General features: G+C 39.9%; 1 protein-coding gene across 1 annotated transcript in view; it reads left to right on the forward strand.

Moving 5' to 3' along the window:
* Positions 1–16,573, forward strand: part of LOC131495868 (ankyrin repeat domain-containing protein 26-like) — a 253,686-nt gene that overhangs the window by 134,086 nt on the left and 103,027 nt on the right. Inside the window, exon 10 of the mRNA XM_058701042.1 lies at positions 1,283–1,355. Within this exon, the coding sequence (XP_058557025.1) occupies positions 1,283–1,355 (73 nt within the window). The remainder of the gene's footprint in view (positions 1–1,282; positions 1,356–16,573) is intronic.

Here is a 16,573-nt window from a genome sequence, read left to right on the forward strand (position 1 = left end):
AATCCTTGAAGAGAGCACGGGCCGTCATTTCTCTGACTTTGGCTGTAGCAACATTTTACTAGTTATGTCTCCTGAGCCAAGGGAAATAAAGCGAGAACAAACTTGGGGGACTACATGAGCCTACAAAGCTTTTGCACAGTGAAGGAAGCCTTCAAAACTGAAAGGCATCCTCTGGGATGGGAGAACATATTTGCAAATGTTTTGCAAATCCAGTAAAGCGTTAATATCCATAAAGGATAAAAAATTGATACGAGTAAGTATCCTCCCCTCCAAAAAAGCCCAGTTTAAAAATGAGCAGAAGACATAACCAGACATTTTTCCAAAGACAATATACATATGGTCAACAGACACATGAAAAAATGCTCCCCAAAAGAACAACGAGATATCACTTCACACCTGTCAGAATGACTACACTCCAAGACACAAGAAGCAGGTGTTTGCGAGGATGTGGAGACAAAGGAAACCTCTTGTACTGTTGGTGAAAATGCAAATGCGGCCCCTGTGGAAAACAGTATGGAGGTTTCTCAAAAAATTAATAACAGAACTCTCCTATGATCCAGTAACTACTGGATACTACCCAAGATAATACAAAAACACGAATTCCATGGGACACATGCACCTCTGTGTTTATTGCAGCATTATTTCCAATAGCCAGTGCAAGCGTCCATGGACAAATGAGTGAAAGAAGGAGAAGTCCTATATGTATGTATGTGTGTGGATATGTATACACACACACACACATACACACACACTCACACACACACACTGGAATATTACTCAACCATGAAACAATGAAATCTTGCCATTTCAATGCCCTGGATGGAGACTGAGAGTAGTATGTTAAGGAAAATCAGGGAAAGGCAAATACCATGTGATGCTAATCATGAGCACTTAAGAAACAAGAAAAGTGCAAAGGGAAAGAATAAGGGAGAGACAAACCAAGAAATAGGCTCTTAACTGCCGAGAACAAACAGATGGTTCCCAGAGAGGAGTTTAGTGGTGTGAGGGCTGAAAGAGGTGATGGGGATAAAGGAGTGCCCTTGTCATGATGAGCATGGGGTGAGTATGGAGTTGGTGAATCACTATATTAATAAACTAATATAACACTTGATGCTATTATTACTGTAATTAAAATAAAACTTAATGTAAAAAACCAGAGGCCAACTTTTAATGATACCAAGAATCGTGGTTTAATATACAGATAGGTGACCTATCACTTAACTTTTTAAATTTTCTTTTAAAATAAATGAACATGTTTTTGTTGTATATTTTTGCTCTAAAGGCTTTCTGACAAACCTGGTCCTGATGATTCATGGCCTACATCATCTAGCCAAGTCTTACATTTTGGTACCAAGGTAAAGTTCTCTCCTGTGAAACTCACTTTCCTGCTCTGAATTGAGTTTTCTCCCTTATTTACTCTGAAAATTTAAGAGGAGGCTGTGTATCATTATTTTATGTGTGTCATGGAAAGTTAGCAAGAAAAAACCCACTTTACAGATACATGACGTGTTGAATGTTTTGCTTTGTTTTCTTTTCTTTTCTTTTGTTGTACTTTGGTAAATCCTACAGGTGGAGGCTGATAAAAGAATGGGCTGGAAAATATATAATGACCGTCAAATTATATTAGGAAAAGCTTTCCCATAGTGGAGGAAATGTGACATTTGGTTAAGGATAAGGATTCTTACTGTGATAGTAACATGACTGATAATACTCATGCCTAAATGAAACCTGATTAGGTCCAAGTATCTATTGTAGGTTGCCCCCCGCCCCGGGCAAGTTTTATTTTTGGTGAGATACAGGATTTTCCTTTGGTTCTATCCTTTGTTCTACATTTAGACTAAAATCATATTAGAAAATGTAGAAATTTAGGTGTTTACATTATTTCTCAACATTTACGTTACAGAAGTGTTCCCCTGTAGTTTTGAAATAACTCCATGAAGAGTAAGTTAAAATTGTGCATCTCCCCGAAGAATACGTATTTTGCTGAAAAGAGTAGCTCTATGAGCAGAGGCTCTTCACAGCCAAGTTGTCAAATTTCTAATTTCAGAAATGTTTCATACACTAGCTTTGAAAACTATCTCCTCCTAGTCCTTGTGTCCGATTCTAAAATTTAAAGTTTCAGACATCTGATACTTATTTAAATATTCACTTCAAAGCCCCTACATCATAAGCTACTGCAGGTTAGGAAACACACTTGTTTGACTCCTGGAGCTCCTAGAATGAAGTCTTGCTTGGAAGAAACAATGTCATAGTTTTTTAATGTGAATAAATGAGTAGGGAAATGGAATTCTGTAGAATGGAGTTTGAAAAGTAACAAAATACGCATGATATGTCACAATTAAATATGTGAATTTAAAAAGTCAGGCTTCAGTTTATATTCCGTTTTAGTGTTTAATACGTATAAACGCAAATGAATTCTATTGAGGAAATCAGGAATTACATAAGAAAGAAGGTTACAGTCTATTTTTAGTATCCTCCCATTGTGAGCTTAGAATTGCAGAGAAAAAGTCCTCAGCCTTTGTTTGTTTAACCCCATCTGTGTCCCATTACATACATCCTTTGAAGGTTCCCATTTCTTCCTAGAATTCTCATTCCCAATTCTTTCTCCATAGTGAATGTTGACGTGTTAGGAACCTCTCTTTTTCTGTTCTTTTGTTAGTCTAGTAATAATTTATAGCTTTTAGGAAGTGATAGATGCCAGTAATTGAACAATTTATTTTATACTGAAAAAAATTAAATTCTTTATTACAGTACTTATAACCAGATAACTGTAGTGTGATAAGAGTCAGTATTATTAGGGATATACTGTGAATCAAAGCCTCTGTTTTACATATAGGATATATATATATATATATATATATATATATAATCTTTCAAAGGTTTAAAAGAGACTATTGTTCATACTATATTCCCATCCTACTTATGTACCTGTTGAAAAATGTATGTTGTTTCCACTTATCTTATTTTGCTTACATTTCTGCTTTTCTTCCTTGTCTTAAGCTCATGCTGCATTGATTGGTCATGTCTCATTTTTTTTTCCTTTTTTCCTCTTCTCCCCCCATGCTTTTAAAGATATTTTTGATGTTTTTAAGTTTATTTATTATGGAGTGCGCGAGAGAGACAGAGTGCAAGCGGGGTAGGGTCAGAGACAGAGGGAGACACAGAATCCAAAGCAGGCTCCAGGCTCGGAGCTGTCAACACAGAGCTCAATGTGGGGCTCAAACCCACAAACCGTGAGATCATGACTCATGAGCTGAAGTTGGACGCTGAACTGGCTGAGCCACCTATGTGTTCCCACCACCATGCTCTTTTTTAATGGTTTACCCCTACCCTAATATTTCCTTGCAGAAAACATTTCTGTAGTGTCTGTTCTTTTAGTACATCACTTTCTGTCAACTCCATTGTCAACATATTGGTTATGGAATTCTACTGTCTGTGTGTGGTTTTCATCCATGACTCATTGCCCCACAAGGTTTATTATTCTTTTTTCTCTTTCTTGGAAGGAGCTGAGCTAAATGTTTTTATAGTGTTTGTATTTCTCTTGGAAAGGGAGGGAGAGAGAGAGAGAATGAGCAAGTGCTAGTAGGGAGGGGCAGACAGAGAGGAAAGGAGGGAATTTCAAGCAGGTTCCACGCTGTCAGCACAGAGCCCGATGTGTGGGTTGAACCCCACTAACCTTGAGTTCATGACCTGAGCTGACATGAAAAGTTGGTCACTGGGGCGCCTGGGTGGCTCAGTCGGTTAAGCGTCCGACTTCAGCTCAGGTCACGATCTCACGGTCCGTGAGTTCGAGCCCCGCGTCGGGCTCTGGGCTGATGGCTCAGGGCCTGGAGCCTGCTTCTGAGGGAGCCTGTGTCTCCCTCTCTCTCTGCCCCTCCCCCGTTCATGCTTTGTCTCTCTCTGTCTCAAAAATAAATAAAAACATTTAAAAAAAATAAAAAATAAATAAATAAATAAATAAATAAATAAATAAAAGAAAAGTTGGTCACTTAACTGAGTGAGCCACCCAGGCGTCCCAGAAGGAACTACATTTAAATAGTCATATTTGTCTTTAGTGTTTTGAGAAACAGAAGCCACTTAAACTGTTTGCAATTCCAACTTACCAACATAAGATACTACTGAAGAGTACGTTTGTATATTTTCTCTTACAAGAGATAGTTCATGCTAGTCTAAATCATGCAAACACTTCACAAGATAACATATTTAAATTTCTTAGTGTTAGTTTTTTCAACATGCTTTCAATTACCTAGGGTTCATTGTTTATCTGAGGTTACTTTGGTAAAGTATTTACCCAATATTAATCAGTTATAGGTACGGCGAGTAACATTTGGGACTACTTATGAGATCTCTTTTAATCCTCACCACATAAGGAAATGGAGACTGGTAATAAATAGTTAACGGCATAACTGAGATGTGAATCTACATTTGAATGATTCCAAAGCCTGTGTTCCTTGTGTAATGGTGCTCATTTGGTAATGGTGAATATTACAATGATTTTATTGAATTGGATTCTTGTAATCCTTAAAGCTATTAATTCTTTTCTAGAATGTCCTGAAATCACGCATAGCAAAGCTCCTGCATTCCTCTTGGCAATTCATTAAAAACAGTAAGCTATTGGAAGACTTGTATTATTCACTAATTCTTGTCCATTCTTGTGTTATTCACTAATTTGAAGTTACAGATATTTTCATGTCCTCTTTACTTTGTTTTCTACTAAGTGAGACCAAAACGTGGTACTATGAAACCAAAAGATGGAACCTTATCTGAGGACAACAATCCTGATTCTGAAAATAAAAATATGGCTGAAACTCTTTCCAAACCACCAGTCAGAGTTTATGGCGATCCTGTTCCTGTTTTACCATCATCTAAATCTCTTCTGAAACCTTCTCTCAAGACGTTAGCTGTCCTTGGTCTTGCAAAGGTAAGTTGTTTCGTTTTATACTGCCCCCACCCCATACCATCCTCTTGCTCCTTATAATGATGAAAAGGATCTTAGGAAGAAACGGAAGTCCTCAAGATCATAATAGAAATCAGTGTAATGACAACAGAGAGGAAGGTACAGGATTGACATTTAGAAAGTTTGGTGGGAGTAGACAATTCTCGGGTATGCCTTTATGGAAGCAAAGAAGGAGAAGGCAGCTGGAAAGAATAGCTCAATGCATATGAGATGAGGAGGGGGGTGAAGGGGAAGAATTCATTTTAGAAGGGCGAGATGAACTTAAAGTATGAAGAGTTGAGAGAAAGGATCATAAAATCACAGCAGCAATAGTGGCATTAAGGCAGAGCAGATGCTCTTTAAATTATAAAATGTGGGAGGAAATATTTTAAGTGCAAATTAAGGGAAAAAAAGCCAGGTAACAACCAAAATAATGCTTAGACTTTTCCGAATGACTTACACCTGATTTCTGTGAAGAACCGAAAGAAATTTTTGCCCTTGCCTTTCAGTTTAATAAAGGTGATATCCTAGATTTAGTTTAGCAAAACCTGTGTTTCTAAGGAATGCAGAGTGAAATCTGTTTTAGTCCATACCAGGTTGATTGCGAATTTTCACTTTTTGGCTATTGTCTTTCTTGGGGTTTCTAAGTTAACTTAGCGTGTGGTAAAATCTTGGTATATTTTAGGTGTTTTTGAGAGAAAGAGAGGAAATAAACATTTATTCTTTTCATTAAATAAAATTTCTGGTGAGGTCAATAAGGTTCTTTATCTGTAAAATGAAAAACTAAATTTGAAGCTGCAACACTGAATTTGTTTTTTTGTTTTTTAGCTATTTATTTTGAGAGAGAGAGCAAGCAGGGTAGGGACAGGTAGAGAGGGGAGAGACGTAGAGAATCCCAAACAGGCTCTTCATTGTCAGCACAGAGCTCGACGCATAGCTCAGACTCACAAACCGGTTTGGGAGATGACGACCTGAGCCCAAATCAAGATGCTTAACTGCCTGAGCCACCCAGGTGCCACTTAATCTGCCACACTCTGAAAGAAAAAAATATATGAAATATGTTTTCTGCATTCTGATTTATCTTTTTTTAATTTTAAGTTTTCAACTGTTTATGTATTTTGAGAGAGAGAGAGTAAGACAGAGGCAGAGAGAGAGAGAGAGAGAGAGAGAGAGAGAGAGAGAGAATCCTAAGCAGGCTCTGTGCCGCTAGTGTCAAACCCAAAATCAAGTTGGACGCTTAACCAGCTGAGCCACCCAGGTGCCACTCTTTTTTTTAATAGTATTTGCATAGAATAGACACATACACACATACCAAATGAATGAACTCAACATGTATAGATTTCTGTCTAATATGAGCTCTGTCATGACAGAATCATAAGGCAGGAAAGGTTGCCAAAGGGGTATGCAAAATTCATTGTAGGAGGTGATTTTTACTTTTTTGAAGAGTTCCAACTATAGATACATTTTTAAAACAATATTTATTTATTTTTGAGAGAGATGGAGCATGAGCGGGGGAAGAGCAGAGAGAGAGGGAGACATAGAATCTGAAGCAGGCTTCAGGCTCTGAGCTGTCAGCACAGAGCCTGACACGCGGGGCTCGAGCTCAGGAACCATGAGATCGTGACCTGAGCCGAAGTCGGATGCTTAGCCGAATGAGTCCCCCAGGCACCCCAAGATACATTTTATATTATTCAGGGGAAACTTTAGTACTCATAGTTGTTCAATTTAGCATGTAAATTCTTTCATGTCTAAAACTGAGAAAGACTGCTGAGTTGATTTTTTTTTGGTCCCTATCTTCTTTCCTCCTGGGAATGTTCAGTCTTCCTTGATAATCAAACATGTATTGGAAGACTTTAAAATCTTCAAATTGGATGATCATAAATGTATTAGTTGCTTAATGCTAGATTCCTTCTTGGGTCCTTAACCACCTTCCTATATGGTGTAGACAGGAAATTAGAGTTCTTCATATGCTGTTCCCAGTGGAATAATAAAAGTATATGAAGTTTAAAATCGGTTTTTATATTTTTCTTAGAAATCGTGGTAGTCCTGGAAAATGCTCAAAATTCTGTAATCCTGTATTTCTCTTCTATACTTTAAGTCTTGTCCCTTAAGATTAACTTTTTTATTCATTTTACTATTTTTTAAAATGTTGATTCTTGATAGAGAGTGAGGGAGCATATGAATCGCAAGCTGACTCCATGCTTCCTGTGGACCTGACGCAGGGCTTGATCCCACGGCCTTGGGATCATGACTTGAGCTGAAACTAAGAGTTGGATGTTCAACTGACTGAGCCACCCAGGCGTCCCAAGATTAATTTTTAAAAAGTAGTATTCTTATAAAATCCTGAATTAGTGTTTCACAGTTAAAACATTTTATGACTCTTAATGCCATTCATTACAGAAATGACTATTTGTGTATATTAGTAAAAGCATATTTTACATCCTTAAAACTACTGTTGGAATATGGAGTTGGAATCTTGAATCTCATGTTTTTTCCCCTGCTTTTGTGATTATATTATTTTTACTCCTTAGCAATATTTTTAGTGTTTGTTTATTTTTGAGACAGAGAAAGTGAGGGAGAAGGGGAGGGGTAGGGAGAGGGTACAGAGGGTCCAAAGCAGGCTCTGTGCTGACAGCAGAGAGACTGATGCGGAGCTCGAACTCATGAACCAAGAGCTCATGACGTGAGCCAAAGTCGGAGACTTAACTGACTGAGCCACCCAGGCGCCCCTCCCCTGTATTCATTATTATTTTTTATTTATTCTTTATTTTTATTATTTTACAATTTAGTGTCCAGTTAGGGAATACATAGTGTGTACAGTGTAGTCTTGGCTTCGGGAGTAGATTCCTCGAATTCATCACTTCCAGATAACCCCAGGGCTCATTCCAACATGTGCCCTCCTCAATGCCCACCATCCCTTTTTTCCACCCCCTTAACTCCCCACCCCCATCAACCCTCAGCTTGTTCTCTGTCTTTTAAGGGCGTCATATGGTTTGCCTCCCTCTAGGTATTTGTAACCATTGTTTTTCTTTCCCTTCCCCTATGGTCTTGTGTGAAGTTTTCAAATTCCACATATGAGTGAAAACATACAATATCTTTCTCTTGACCGACTTATTTCATTTAGCATTATACCTTCCAGTTGCTTCCACAGTGTTGCAAATGGCAAGATTCCATTCTTTCTCATGGCCAGGTCGTATTATTCCATTGTAGATAGACCACCACTTCTTCTTTAGCCATTCATCAGTTGATGGACATTTGGGCTCTTTCCATAATTTGGCGATTGTTGATAGAAATGCTATCAACTCTGGGGTACATGTGCGCCTACAAATCAGCACTCCTGTATCCTTTGGATAAATGCCTAATAGTGCTATTGCTGGGTTGTAGGGTAATTCTATTTTTAATTTTTTGAGGAACCTCCACACTGTTTTCCACAGTGGCTGCACCCATTTGCATTGCTACCAACAGTGCAAGAGGGTTCCCATTTCGCCACATCGTCGCCAACATCTGTTATTTCCAGAGTTGTGAATTTCACCACCACACTCTGACTGATTGAGGTGTTATCCCAGTGGGGTTTGATTTGTATTTCCTGGATGATGCGTGATGTTGAGCATCTTTGCATGTGTCCGTTGGCCATCTGGATGTCTCCTTTGGAAAAGTGTCTGTTCACGTCCTCTGCCCCTTTCTTTGCTTACTTGGTTTTCGGGTGTTGAGTTTGGCAAGTTCTTTGTAGACTTTTTTATACTAACGCTTTATGTGATATGCCATTTGCAAATACATATCTTCTCCCATTCCGTCTGGTTGCCTTTAAAGTTGTTGATTGTTGCCTTTGCTCTGTGGCAGCTTTGTATCTTGATGAGGTCCCAAAAGTTCACTTTTGCTTTTATTTCCCTTGCCTTTGCAGACATGTCAAGTAAGTAATTGCTGCAGCCAAGGTCAGAGAGGTGGTTGCCTGTTTTCTCCTCTAGGATTTTGATGGTTTCCTGTCTCACAGTTAGCTTTTTCATGCATTGGAGTTTATGTTTGTGTAAGGTGTAAGAAAGTGGTCCAGGTTCACTCTTGTGCATGTTGCTGTCCAGTTCTCCCAGTACCATTAGCTAAAGAGACTGTCTTTTTTGCATTGGTTCCTCTTTCCTGCTTTGTTGGAGCTTAGTTGGCCACACATCTGTGGGCCCATTTCTGGGTTCTCTATTCTATTCCATTGGCCTCTGTGCTTGTTTGGAGCTAATATGGTGCGTTTGAGGAGTCCAGCTTTGTAGTACAGGCTAAAGTCCGGGATTGTGATGCCTCCCCCACTCTGGTTTTCTTTTTCAACCTTACTTTGGTTGTTCTCGGTCTTTTGTGGTTCTCTCCAAAGTTTAGGATTGTTTGTTCTAGTTCTGTGAAGAATGCTGCTGTTATTTTGATTGGGATTGCATTGAATGTACAGATTGCTTTGAGTAGTATTGACATTTTAAAAATGTTTGTTCTTGCAACCCATGAGCATGGGATATTTTCCAGGTTCTTTGTGTGTTCTTCAGTTTCTTTCATAAGTTGTCTATAGTTTTCAGCATACAGATCTTTTACCTCTTTGGTTAGGTTTAATGCTAGATATTTTATGGTTTGGTGCAGTGGTAAATGGGATCGATTCCTTGATATCTCTTTCTAATGCTTCATGACTGGTGTATAGACATGCAACTGATTTGGGTGCATTGATTTTTATCCTGTAGCTTTGCTGAATGCATGTGTCCATTCTAGCAGTTTTGGGGGGAGGCTTTCAGGATGTCCACATAGAATATCGTGTCATCTGCCAACTGTGAATGTTTGACCTCTTCTTTGCCAACTTGGATGCCTTTTATTTCATTTTGTTGTGTGATGTCTGAGTCTAGGACTTCCAACATTATGTTAAGCAACAGTGGTGAGAGTAGAAATCTTTTCATGTTCCTGATCTCAGGGGAAAAGCTCTCAGTGTTTCTCCATGGAGGAGGCTTTAGCTGTGGGCCATTCATATGTGGCTTTTAGGGTTTGAATGTCTATTCCTTCTATCTGATTTTCTTGAGGGTTGTATTAAGAAAGGGTACTGTATTTTGTCAAATGCGTTCCCTGCATCTATTGACAGGATCATATGGTTCTTATCCTTTCTTCTCTTCATGGGACGTGTCATGTTGATTGATTTGTGAATATTGAACCAGCCCTGCTGCCCAGGAATGAATCGCACTTGATCCGGGCGAATCATACTCTTAATATACCGTTGCATTACATTTGTTAGTATCTTGTTGAGAAGGTTTGCATCCATGTTCATCAGGGACATTGGCCTGTCATTCTGCTTTTTAGTGGGGTCTCTGTCTGCTTTGGAAATCAACGTAATGCTGGTTTCATAGAAGGGGTCCAGAAGCTTTCCTTCCATTTCTATTTTTTAGAACAGCTTGAGAATAAGAAGGATTAACTCTGCTTTAAAGGTCTGGGAGAATTCCCCTGGGATGCCATCCTGCCCAGGACTCTTATTTGTTGGGAGGTTTGTAATAACTGATTGAATGTCTTCAAGGGTTATGGGTCTGTTCACGTTTTCTATTTCTTCCCGTTTGGCTTTTGGTAGTGTGTGGGTGTCTAGGAATTTGTCCATGTCTTCCAGGTTGTCCAGGTTGTTGGCATATACTTTTTAATAGTATCCTCGGATCCTTGTTGTATTTCTGTGGTGTTGGTTGTGATTTCTCATCTTCTATTTGTGATTTTATCTGTTTGGGCCTCTCTTTCTTCTTTTTGAGAAGTGTGGCTAAGGGGTTATCAATTTTGTTTATTTAAAAAAAACACATCTCTTATATTGATTCATGTGTGCAACCTTGTTTTTGGATTCTATAGGATTTATTTCTGCTCTACTCTGTTTTGTTTCCCTTCTTCTGCTGACGTAGGGCTTTCTTTGCTGCTGTGTTTCTAGTTCGTTTAGGAGTGAAGTTAGTTTCTGTATTGGGACCATCATTGCTTCTGGAGATAGGCCTGGATTGCAATGTATTTTCCTCTAAGGACTGCCTTTGCTGCATCCTAAAGAGTTTGGATTGCGTGTTTTCATTTTCATTTGCTTCCATATGGTTTTTAATTTCTTCCTTAATCGCCTGGTGGAACCATTCTTTATTGAGTAGGAAGTTCTGTAATCTCCAAGCATTTTGAGGCTTTCCAGTTTTTGTTCTTGCGGTTGATTGCAAGTGTCTGAGCCTTGTGATCAGAAAATATGCATGGTATGATCTCAGTCCTTTTATATTTGTGGAGGGCTGTTTTGTGACCCAGGATGTGATCTATATTGGAGAATGTTCTATGTGCACGTAAGAAGAATGTGCATTCTACTGCTGTTGGATGAAAAGATCTTAATGTATCGGTGTTGATATCCATGTATATAAATGCATATATTAGGCCAATATATATCTATGTATATCTGAATACATCTGGTCCAATGACACATTGGATATGTGTTTCCTTACTGATTTTCTGCCTTGGTGATCCACCTATTGCCATGAATGGAGTCTTAAAGTCGTCTACAATCATGGTATTTGTATGTATACATTTAATCATGTTTGTGATTAATCGATTCATATGTGTGGGCGTTTCACTTTGGGGCCATAAACATTTGCAATTGTTAGCTCCTCTTGATGGATAGACCCCTTAACTATGATCCACTGCCCTTCTGAATCTGTTACTACACTCTCTGGTTTAAAATCTAGTCTTTCTGGTGGAAGTGTGGCGACTCCAGGTTTCTTTTGACTTCTGGTAACATGATAGGTGGTTCCCCATAGCTTCACTTTGAATCTGGAGGTGTCCTGGGGTCTAACATCAGTGTCTTGCTGACAACATACAGATGGATCTTGTTGTTTTGTTTTGTTTTGTTTTGTGTTTTGTCCATTCTGATTCCCTGTGTCTTTTGATTGGGGCATTGAGTCCATTGACATTCAGAGTGATTAGTTAAAGATATGGATTTAGTGCCATTGTGTTATCTGAAGGTTTCATGCTTTTGGTGAGGCCTCTGGTCCTTTGTAGTCTCTGCTGCTTTCCACTCACAGACTCTCCCCTTAGGATCTCCTGCAGGGCTGGTTTAGTGGTCATGAACTCCATGAGGTGTTGTTTGTCTGGGGAAGCCTTTCTCTCTCCTTCTATTCTAAATGACAGCCTTGCTGGGGAAGGGATTCTTCGCCACATATGTTCCCATTCAGCACACTGACCATTTGCTACCCCTCCCTTCTGCCCTGCCAAGTTTCATTGGACAGGTCTGCTGCTACCCTTATGTGTCTTCCCTTGCAGATTAAGCCCCGTTTGTCCCTAGCTGCTTTCAGAATTCTCTCTTGATCTTTGTATTTTTCCAATTTTGCTATGTCATGTCGTGGTGTTGACCTGGGTTTGTTGATTTGGAAAGGAATTCTCTGTGCCGCCAGGACTTGGATGCCCATTTCCTTCCCCAGATGAGGGAAGCTCTCAGCTATAAGTTGTTCCAAAAAAACCTTCTGCCCCTTTCTCTCACTCTTCTTCTTCTGGGACTCCTAGGATGTGGCTAATATTTCATCTCACTGAATCACGTAGGTCTCTAGTACCTGCCTCGTGATCTAGTCATTTCCTTCCTTTCCTTTCCCTGCTTCATCTTTGTCCACAATTGTATCTTCTGTTTCACCGATTCTGTCTGCTGCTTCTCCCGTCCTTGCTGTCACTGCATCTAGTTTACTTTGTATCTCCTTTACACCATTTCATGTTCAGCGTTCATCGTGACGATTCCTTAGGTCCTTGATCTCTGAAGCAGTAGATTGTCTGCTGTCTTCTATGCGTGGTTTCAAGCGCAACTATGCATCTTATGAGTGTCATTCCTAAAATGTGCTCACATATATTGTTTCTGTCTCTTTTGAGCACTTTTCTGGCTGTCCTTTCTTCCCGGAATTTTTTTTGAGCAGAATTCTTCGATTTCGTCGTTTTGGCTAGATTCCTGCCCTTTATGTGTTTGAATAGCTTGTTCTCTGTCCCACACCTGCGAGTACTACTATATTAAAAAGAGCTCCTATACTGTCCAGGGCCTGGCAGTTGAACAAATGTGTTTTGGAGTGTGTTGTGTGCACTCTTTCGGTGCGTCTTTGGCTGCTGTTCTCGCTACTTGGAGTGGCGGTTTGGGCCTTCCACCTGATGGGCTTTGATTTGTTTGTTGAAGTAATCCTGGAAACAAGGAGAAGAAGGTGGTGAAGAATCCTTAGCCCAAACAAAAAGAGAACTGACTGGAATGGAAAAAAAGACCAAGCAGTGACTCAAAGGAGCTATAGGGCTTAATCCAGAAAGAGAGGGAGGAAAATGAAGAAGGAGATCTAGAAAAGTATAGAGAAAATGCGCAATCAAACAAACAACCAGAATAGAGGAACAAACTAAAAAAATATATCTATCTATATCTATCTATCTATCTATCTATCTATCTATAGATATATCTATATACATCTAAATATAGATATATAGGTATATATTAAGATATATAGATATATGTAGATATATAATTGGTTTTGACCCATGTAAACTCGAGACTCCTAGGCTGTTTCCAAAGGGAGAAGAGGTAAGAGCAGAGTAGAAAGAGAAAAAAGGTGCTCTTTTAGAAGAAAGGGAAAGCAAAGGAAAGAAAAGATGGGCGCCTGGGTGGCTCAGTAGCTGAAGCGTCCGACTCTTGAATTTGCTTCACGTCATGTTGTCGCTGTTGGTGGGTTCAAAACCCCCATCAGGTTCTGCAGTGAGAGCATGGATCCTGCTCGGATTCTCTCTCTCCCTCTCTCTGCATCTCTTCTGCTTGATCACTCACTCACTCTCTCAAAATGAAGAAATAAACATTAAAAAAGAAAAGGAAAGACAAAATAATAACTCAAATGAAAACAAACAAACAAACAAACAAACAAAGATAGAAACCCGGAGGAGAGTTGTCTATTGGTGCCTGGGACTGGTGGCTGTGCTGGTCCAGAGGAGGGGCTGTGTGGTCCCATCAGTGTCAGTCTCACTCCTACAGAGAAGCAGTTACGAGGCACAGAGAGCCAGGGTTCGGTGTAATGGGCCTGCCTCCACGGAGGCTCACTGTCCATTCCCTGAAGCCCCACGATGTTGGTCATGGGGAGAGAAATGGCGACACCCCAATCTCTCCTGCCCACACGAGGTGTCTCAAAACTCACTGTTTAGGCTATCCTCGCGGAATAGCCTGGGGAGCCGGCTTGCCTTGCTGCACAGTCCCCTGCGCCACCTGAGCACTGAGCTGGGATTCAAAACCCTGTAGGATCCTGCTTTGCTCGGACCTGGTAGTGGAGTTGCGCCACTCTGCCCAGTGGACAGAGGGCCTCTGGCTCGTGCCTGCACGGTCTTTTTCCCTTGGGCAGGGCAATACCTCCCCTTTCCACCAAACTCAAGGTGTTCTCTCCCAGTGTAGCCCTGAGATTGCTACCAAGCCTAGGGGCGGCTCCCTCCCCACCAGGCATGGGAGGTGGTAGCTCTGGTCTAGAGAAAGTCTGGCAACCTTGAAAATCCTGTTTTTTAGCCTCTAAGGCTGCTTTGCAAAGTAGAAACTGGTCCTCTGGATCTCTCCTTGGTCTGTGGTCTGGACAGGCTTTCTCATATCCATAATCGACTAAGTCACCCAAGCCCCCCAAGAATGCTTGTTTTCAATGGGAAGGTGTTCGAAGGCCAATAAAATGGCCCTAGTGTCCAGAAAAGAATGGCAAAGTTAGAATGCGTTTTTGATTTTCTCATTTGGGGCTATAATAAGTTCCAGTAAACTCTTAGTGGAGACGTCATATAGGTATACATTTGACCCTTGAACAAGATGGGTTTGCACTGTGGGAGTCCACATACGTACAGGTTTTTTTCAATAAATACAGTACCATCCTGTAAACATATTTTCTCTTCCTTATGATTTTCTTTTTCGTCTTGTTTTTCTTTTCTTTAATTATTTGTTTTGTGAGAGAGAGAGAAGACAGAGCACGTGAGTAGGGAAGCGGGGGCAGAGAGAGAATCTTCATCAGGCTCCACACTGCCAGCATTGAACTCAGGTCATGACCTGAGCCAAAGTCAAGAGCCTGACCCTGAACCGACAGTGCCACCCAGCACCCCTTTTTTATGATTTTCTTAGTAACCTTTTCTTTAGTTTATAGTGTAAGAATACAGTATGTAATACATATAACAGGGAAAACATGCATTAATCGACTGTGTATATTGTTGGTAAGCTCAGCATTCCGTTATCCTAACCCTGACTTTCCATGCTCAGTTTACGGAGTCAATGGCCAAATGAGGCCGAAAAAGTAGATGAGACCTAGAGAGCATATACAAGCCCTTCTGCTTTAATGTTCTGGTTTTCAATACATATATACTTTTTGATGTTTAAGTGTTATTGCTTTTAAAGTAGGAAATTCAGTAGTAATTTTGGGTTTTTTTGATTTGGTTTTGAGGTTTCAAAAGATATTTGTGGATTTTCGAGTGCATGGCCATCAGAGCCCGTAACCCTTGCTTTGTTCAAGGGTCAACAGTATAGTGATTTGGTACTTTTGAGATCTACTCAGTGAGATTAGTGTAAATGTTTTGACCTTAATTAATTGGTCCTTGTATACTGAGTATGTGCCAAGCAGTTAGCTACTGAGTGTACAAGGGGAGGGTTTAGGTTGTTGTGGTCGGAGCAGAAAAGTAAGTCGACAGCAATCCATTATAAGTGACTATAAAGGCTTCATCGATAGGAAATGGACAATGTTAGTTGAGAGAATATTGGGGGCATTTGCAGTGAGGATGACGATGAGAGTGGGAGTGGGAATTTTGGTAGTCAGAAAAGATCTGAGGGTGGCAAAAGGTGCCAAGTGAAAGATGAGAAGGACCAGTCGTGTAGACCGTGGCGAGGGACATTCTGGACAGAGAGGACCACGGATCATCATTTTACTCCAATGTCTTACTTAGAGTGACCAAGAAGTGGGAAGACCCACTCCATCATCACAATCATTATTATGGTTGTGTGTAAAACAGAAAAGGTGCATAGTGAAATGAGTGCTTGGCACATTTCAGGTGACTGAGACATAAATGTTCTTATACTTGCCGTTTGAATGCTTACTACACATTCTGAAGAGTCCCATACCTATATCTACATTTTTTTTGCTACTAGTTCACCATGATTTTAAAAAAAGTTTTTCTTACTACTTTGCCATTCGATCCAACCCTTCTTTCGTCCAGAAAAAGGTCAAGCCTGTGTTTACCTAAACGAAGCAGCAGCTACAACAGTGTTTTGTTGATACTCAACATGATATACTCCAAAGTTTCTGATCATGTGAGGTATGAATTGACACTGAAACAAATGTCTGCCATTTTATTAGAAGGAGTTTTCATTTATAGCAAGTACACTTTTAAAGAATTTGTTTCAAAACTTATTTCAAATGTCCTTTTATTTTGGTCAGGAATGCAAAGGAAGGTGTTTTGTTAGTACCTTTTTGAAATCTGCACACAAGTCAGGCTTCTGCCTTTGAAAGTACTTATTCTGGCCTTCCATGATCCGTTTAGAGAGTCAATAGCCAAATGAAGATTCAATGGTACGCTGAATCAAGAGAGCATATATGAGGTTTGGTATTTAAAGGTTTTGGTGTTCAATACGTTTTTCTTATTTGTAAGTCTGATTGTTATTAAAATCATAAATTCAGA

The sequence above is a fragment of the Neofelis nebulosa genome, chromosome 15 (assembly GCF_028018385.1).
Source record: "Neofelis nebulosa isolate mNeoNeb1 chromosome 15, mNeoNeb1.pri, whole genome shotgun sequence".
Taxonomy (NCBI): Eukaryota; Metazoa; Chordata; class Mammalia; order Carnivora; family Felidae; genus Neofelis; species Neofelis nebulosa.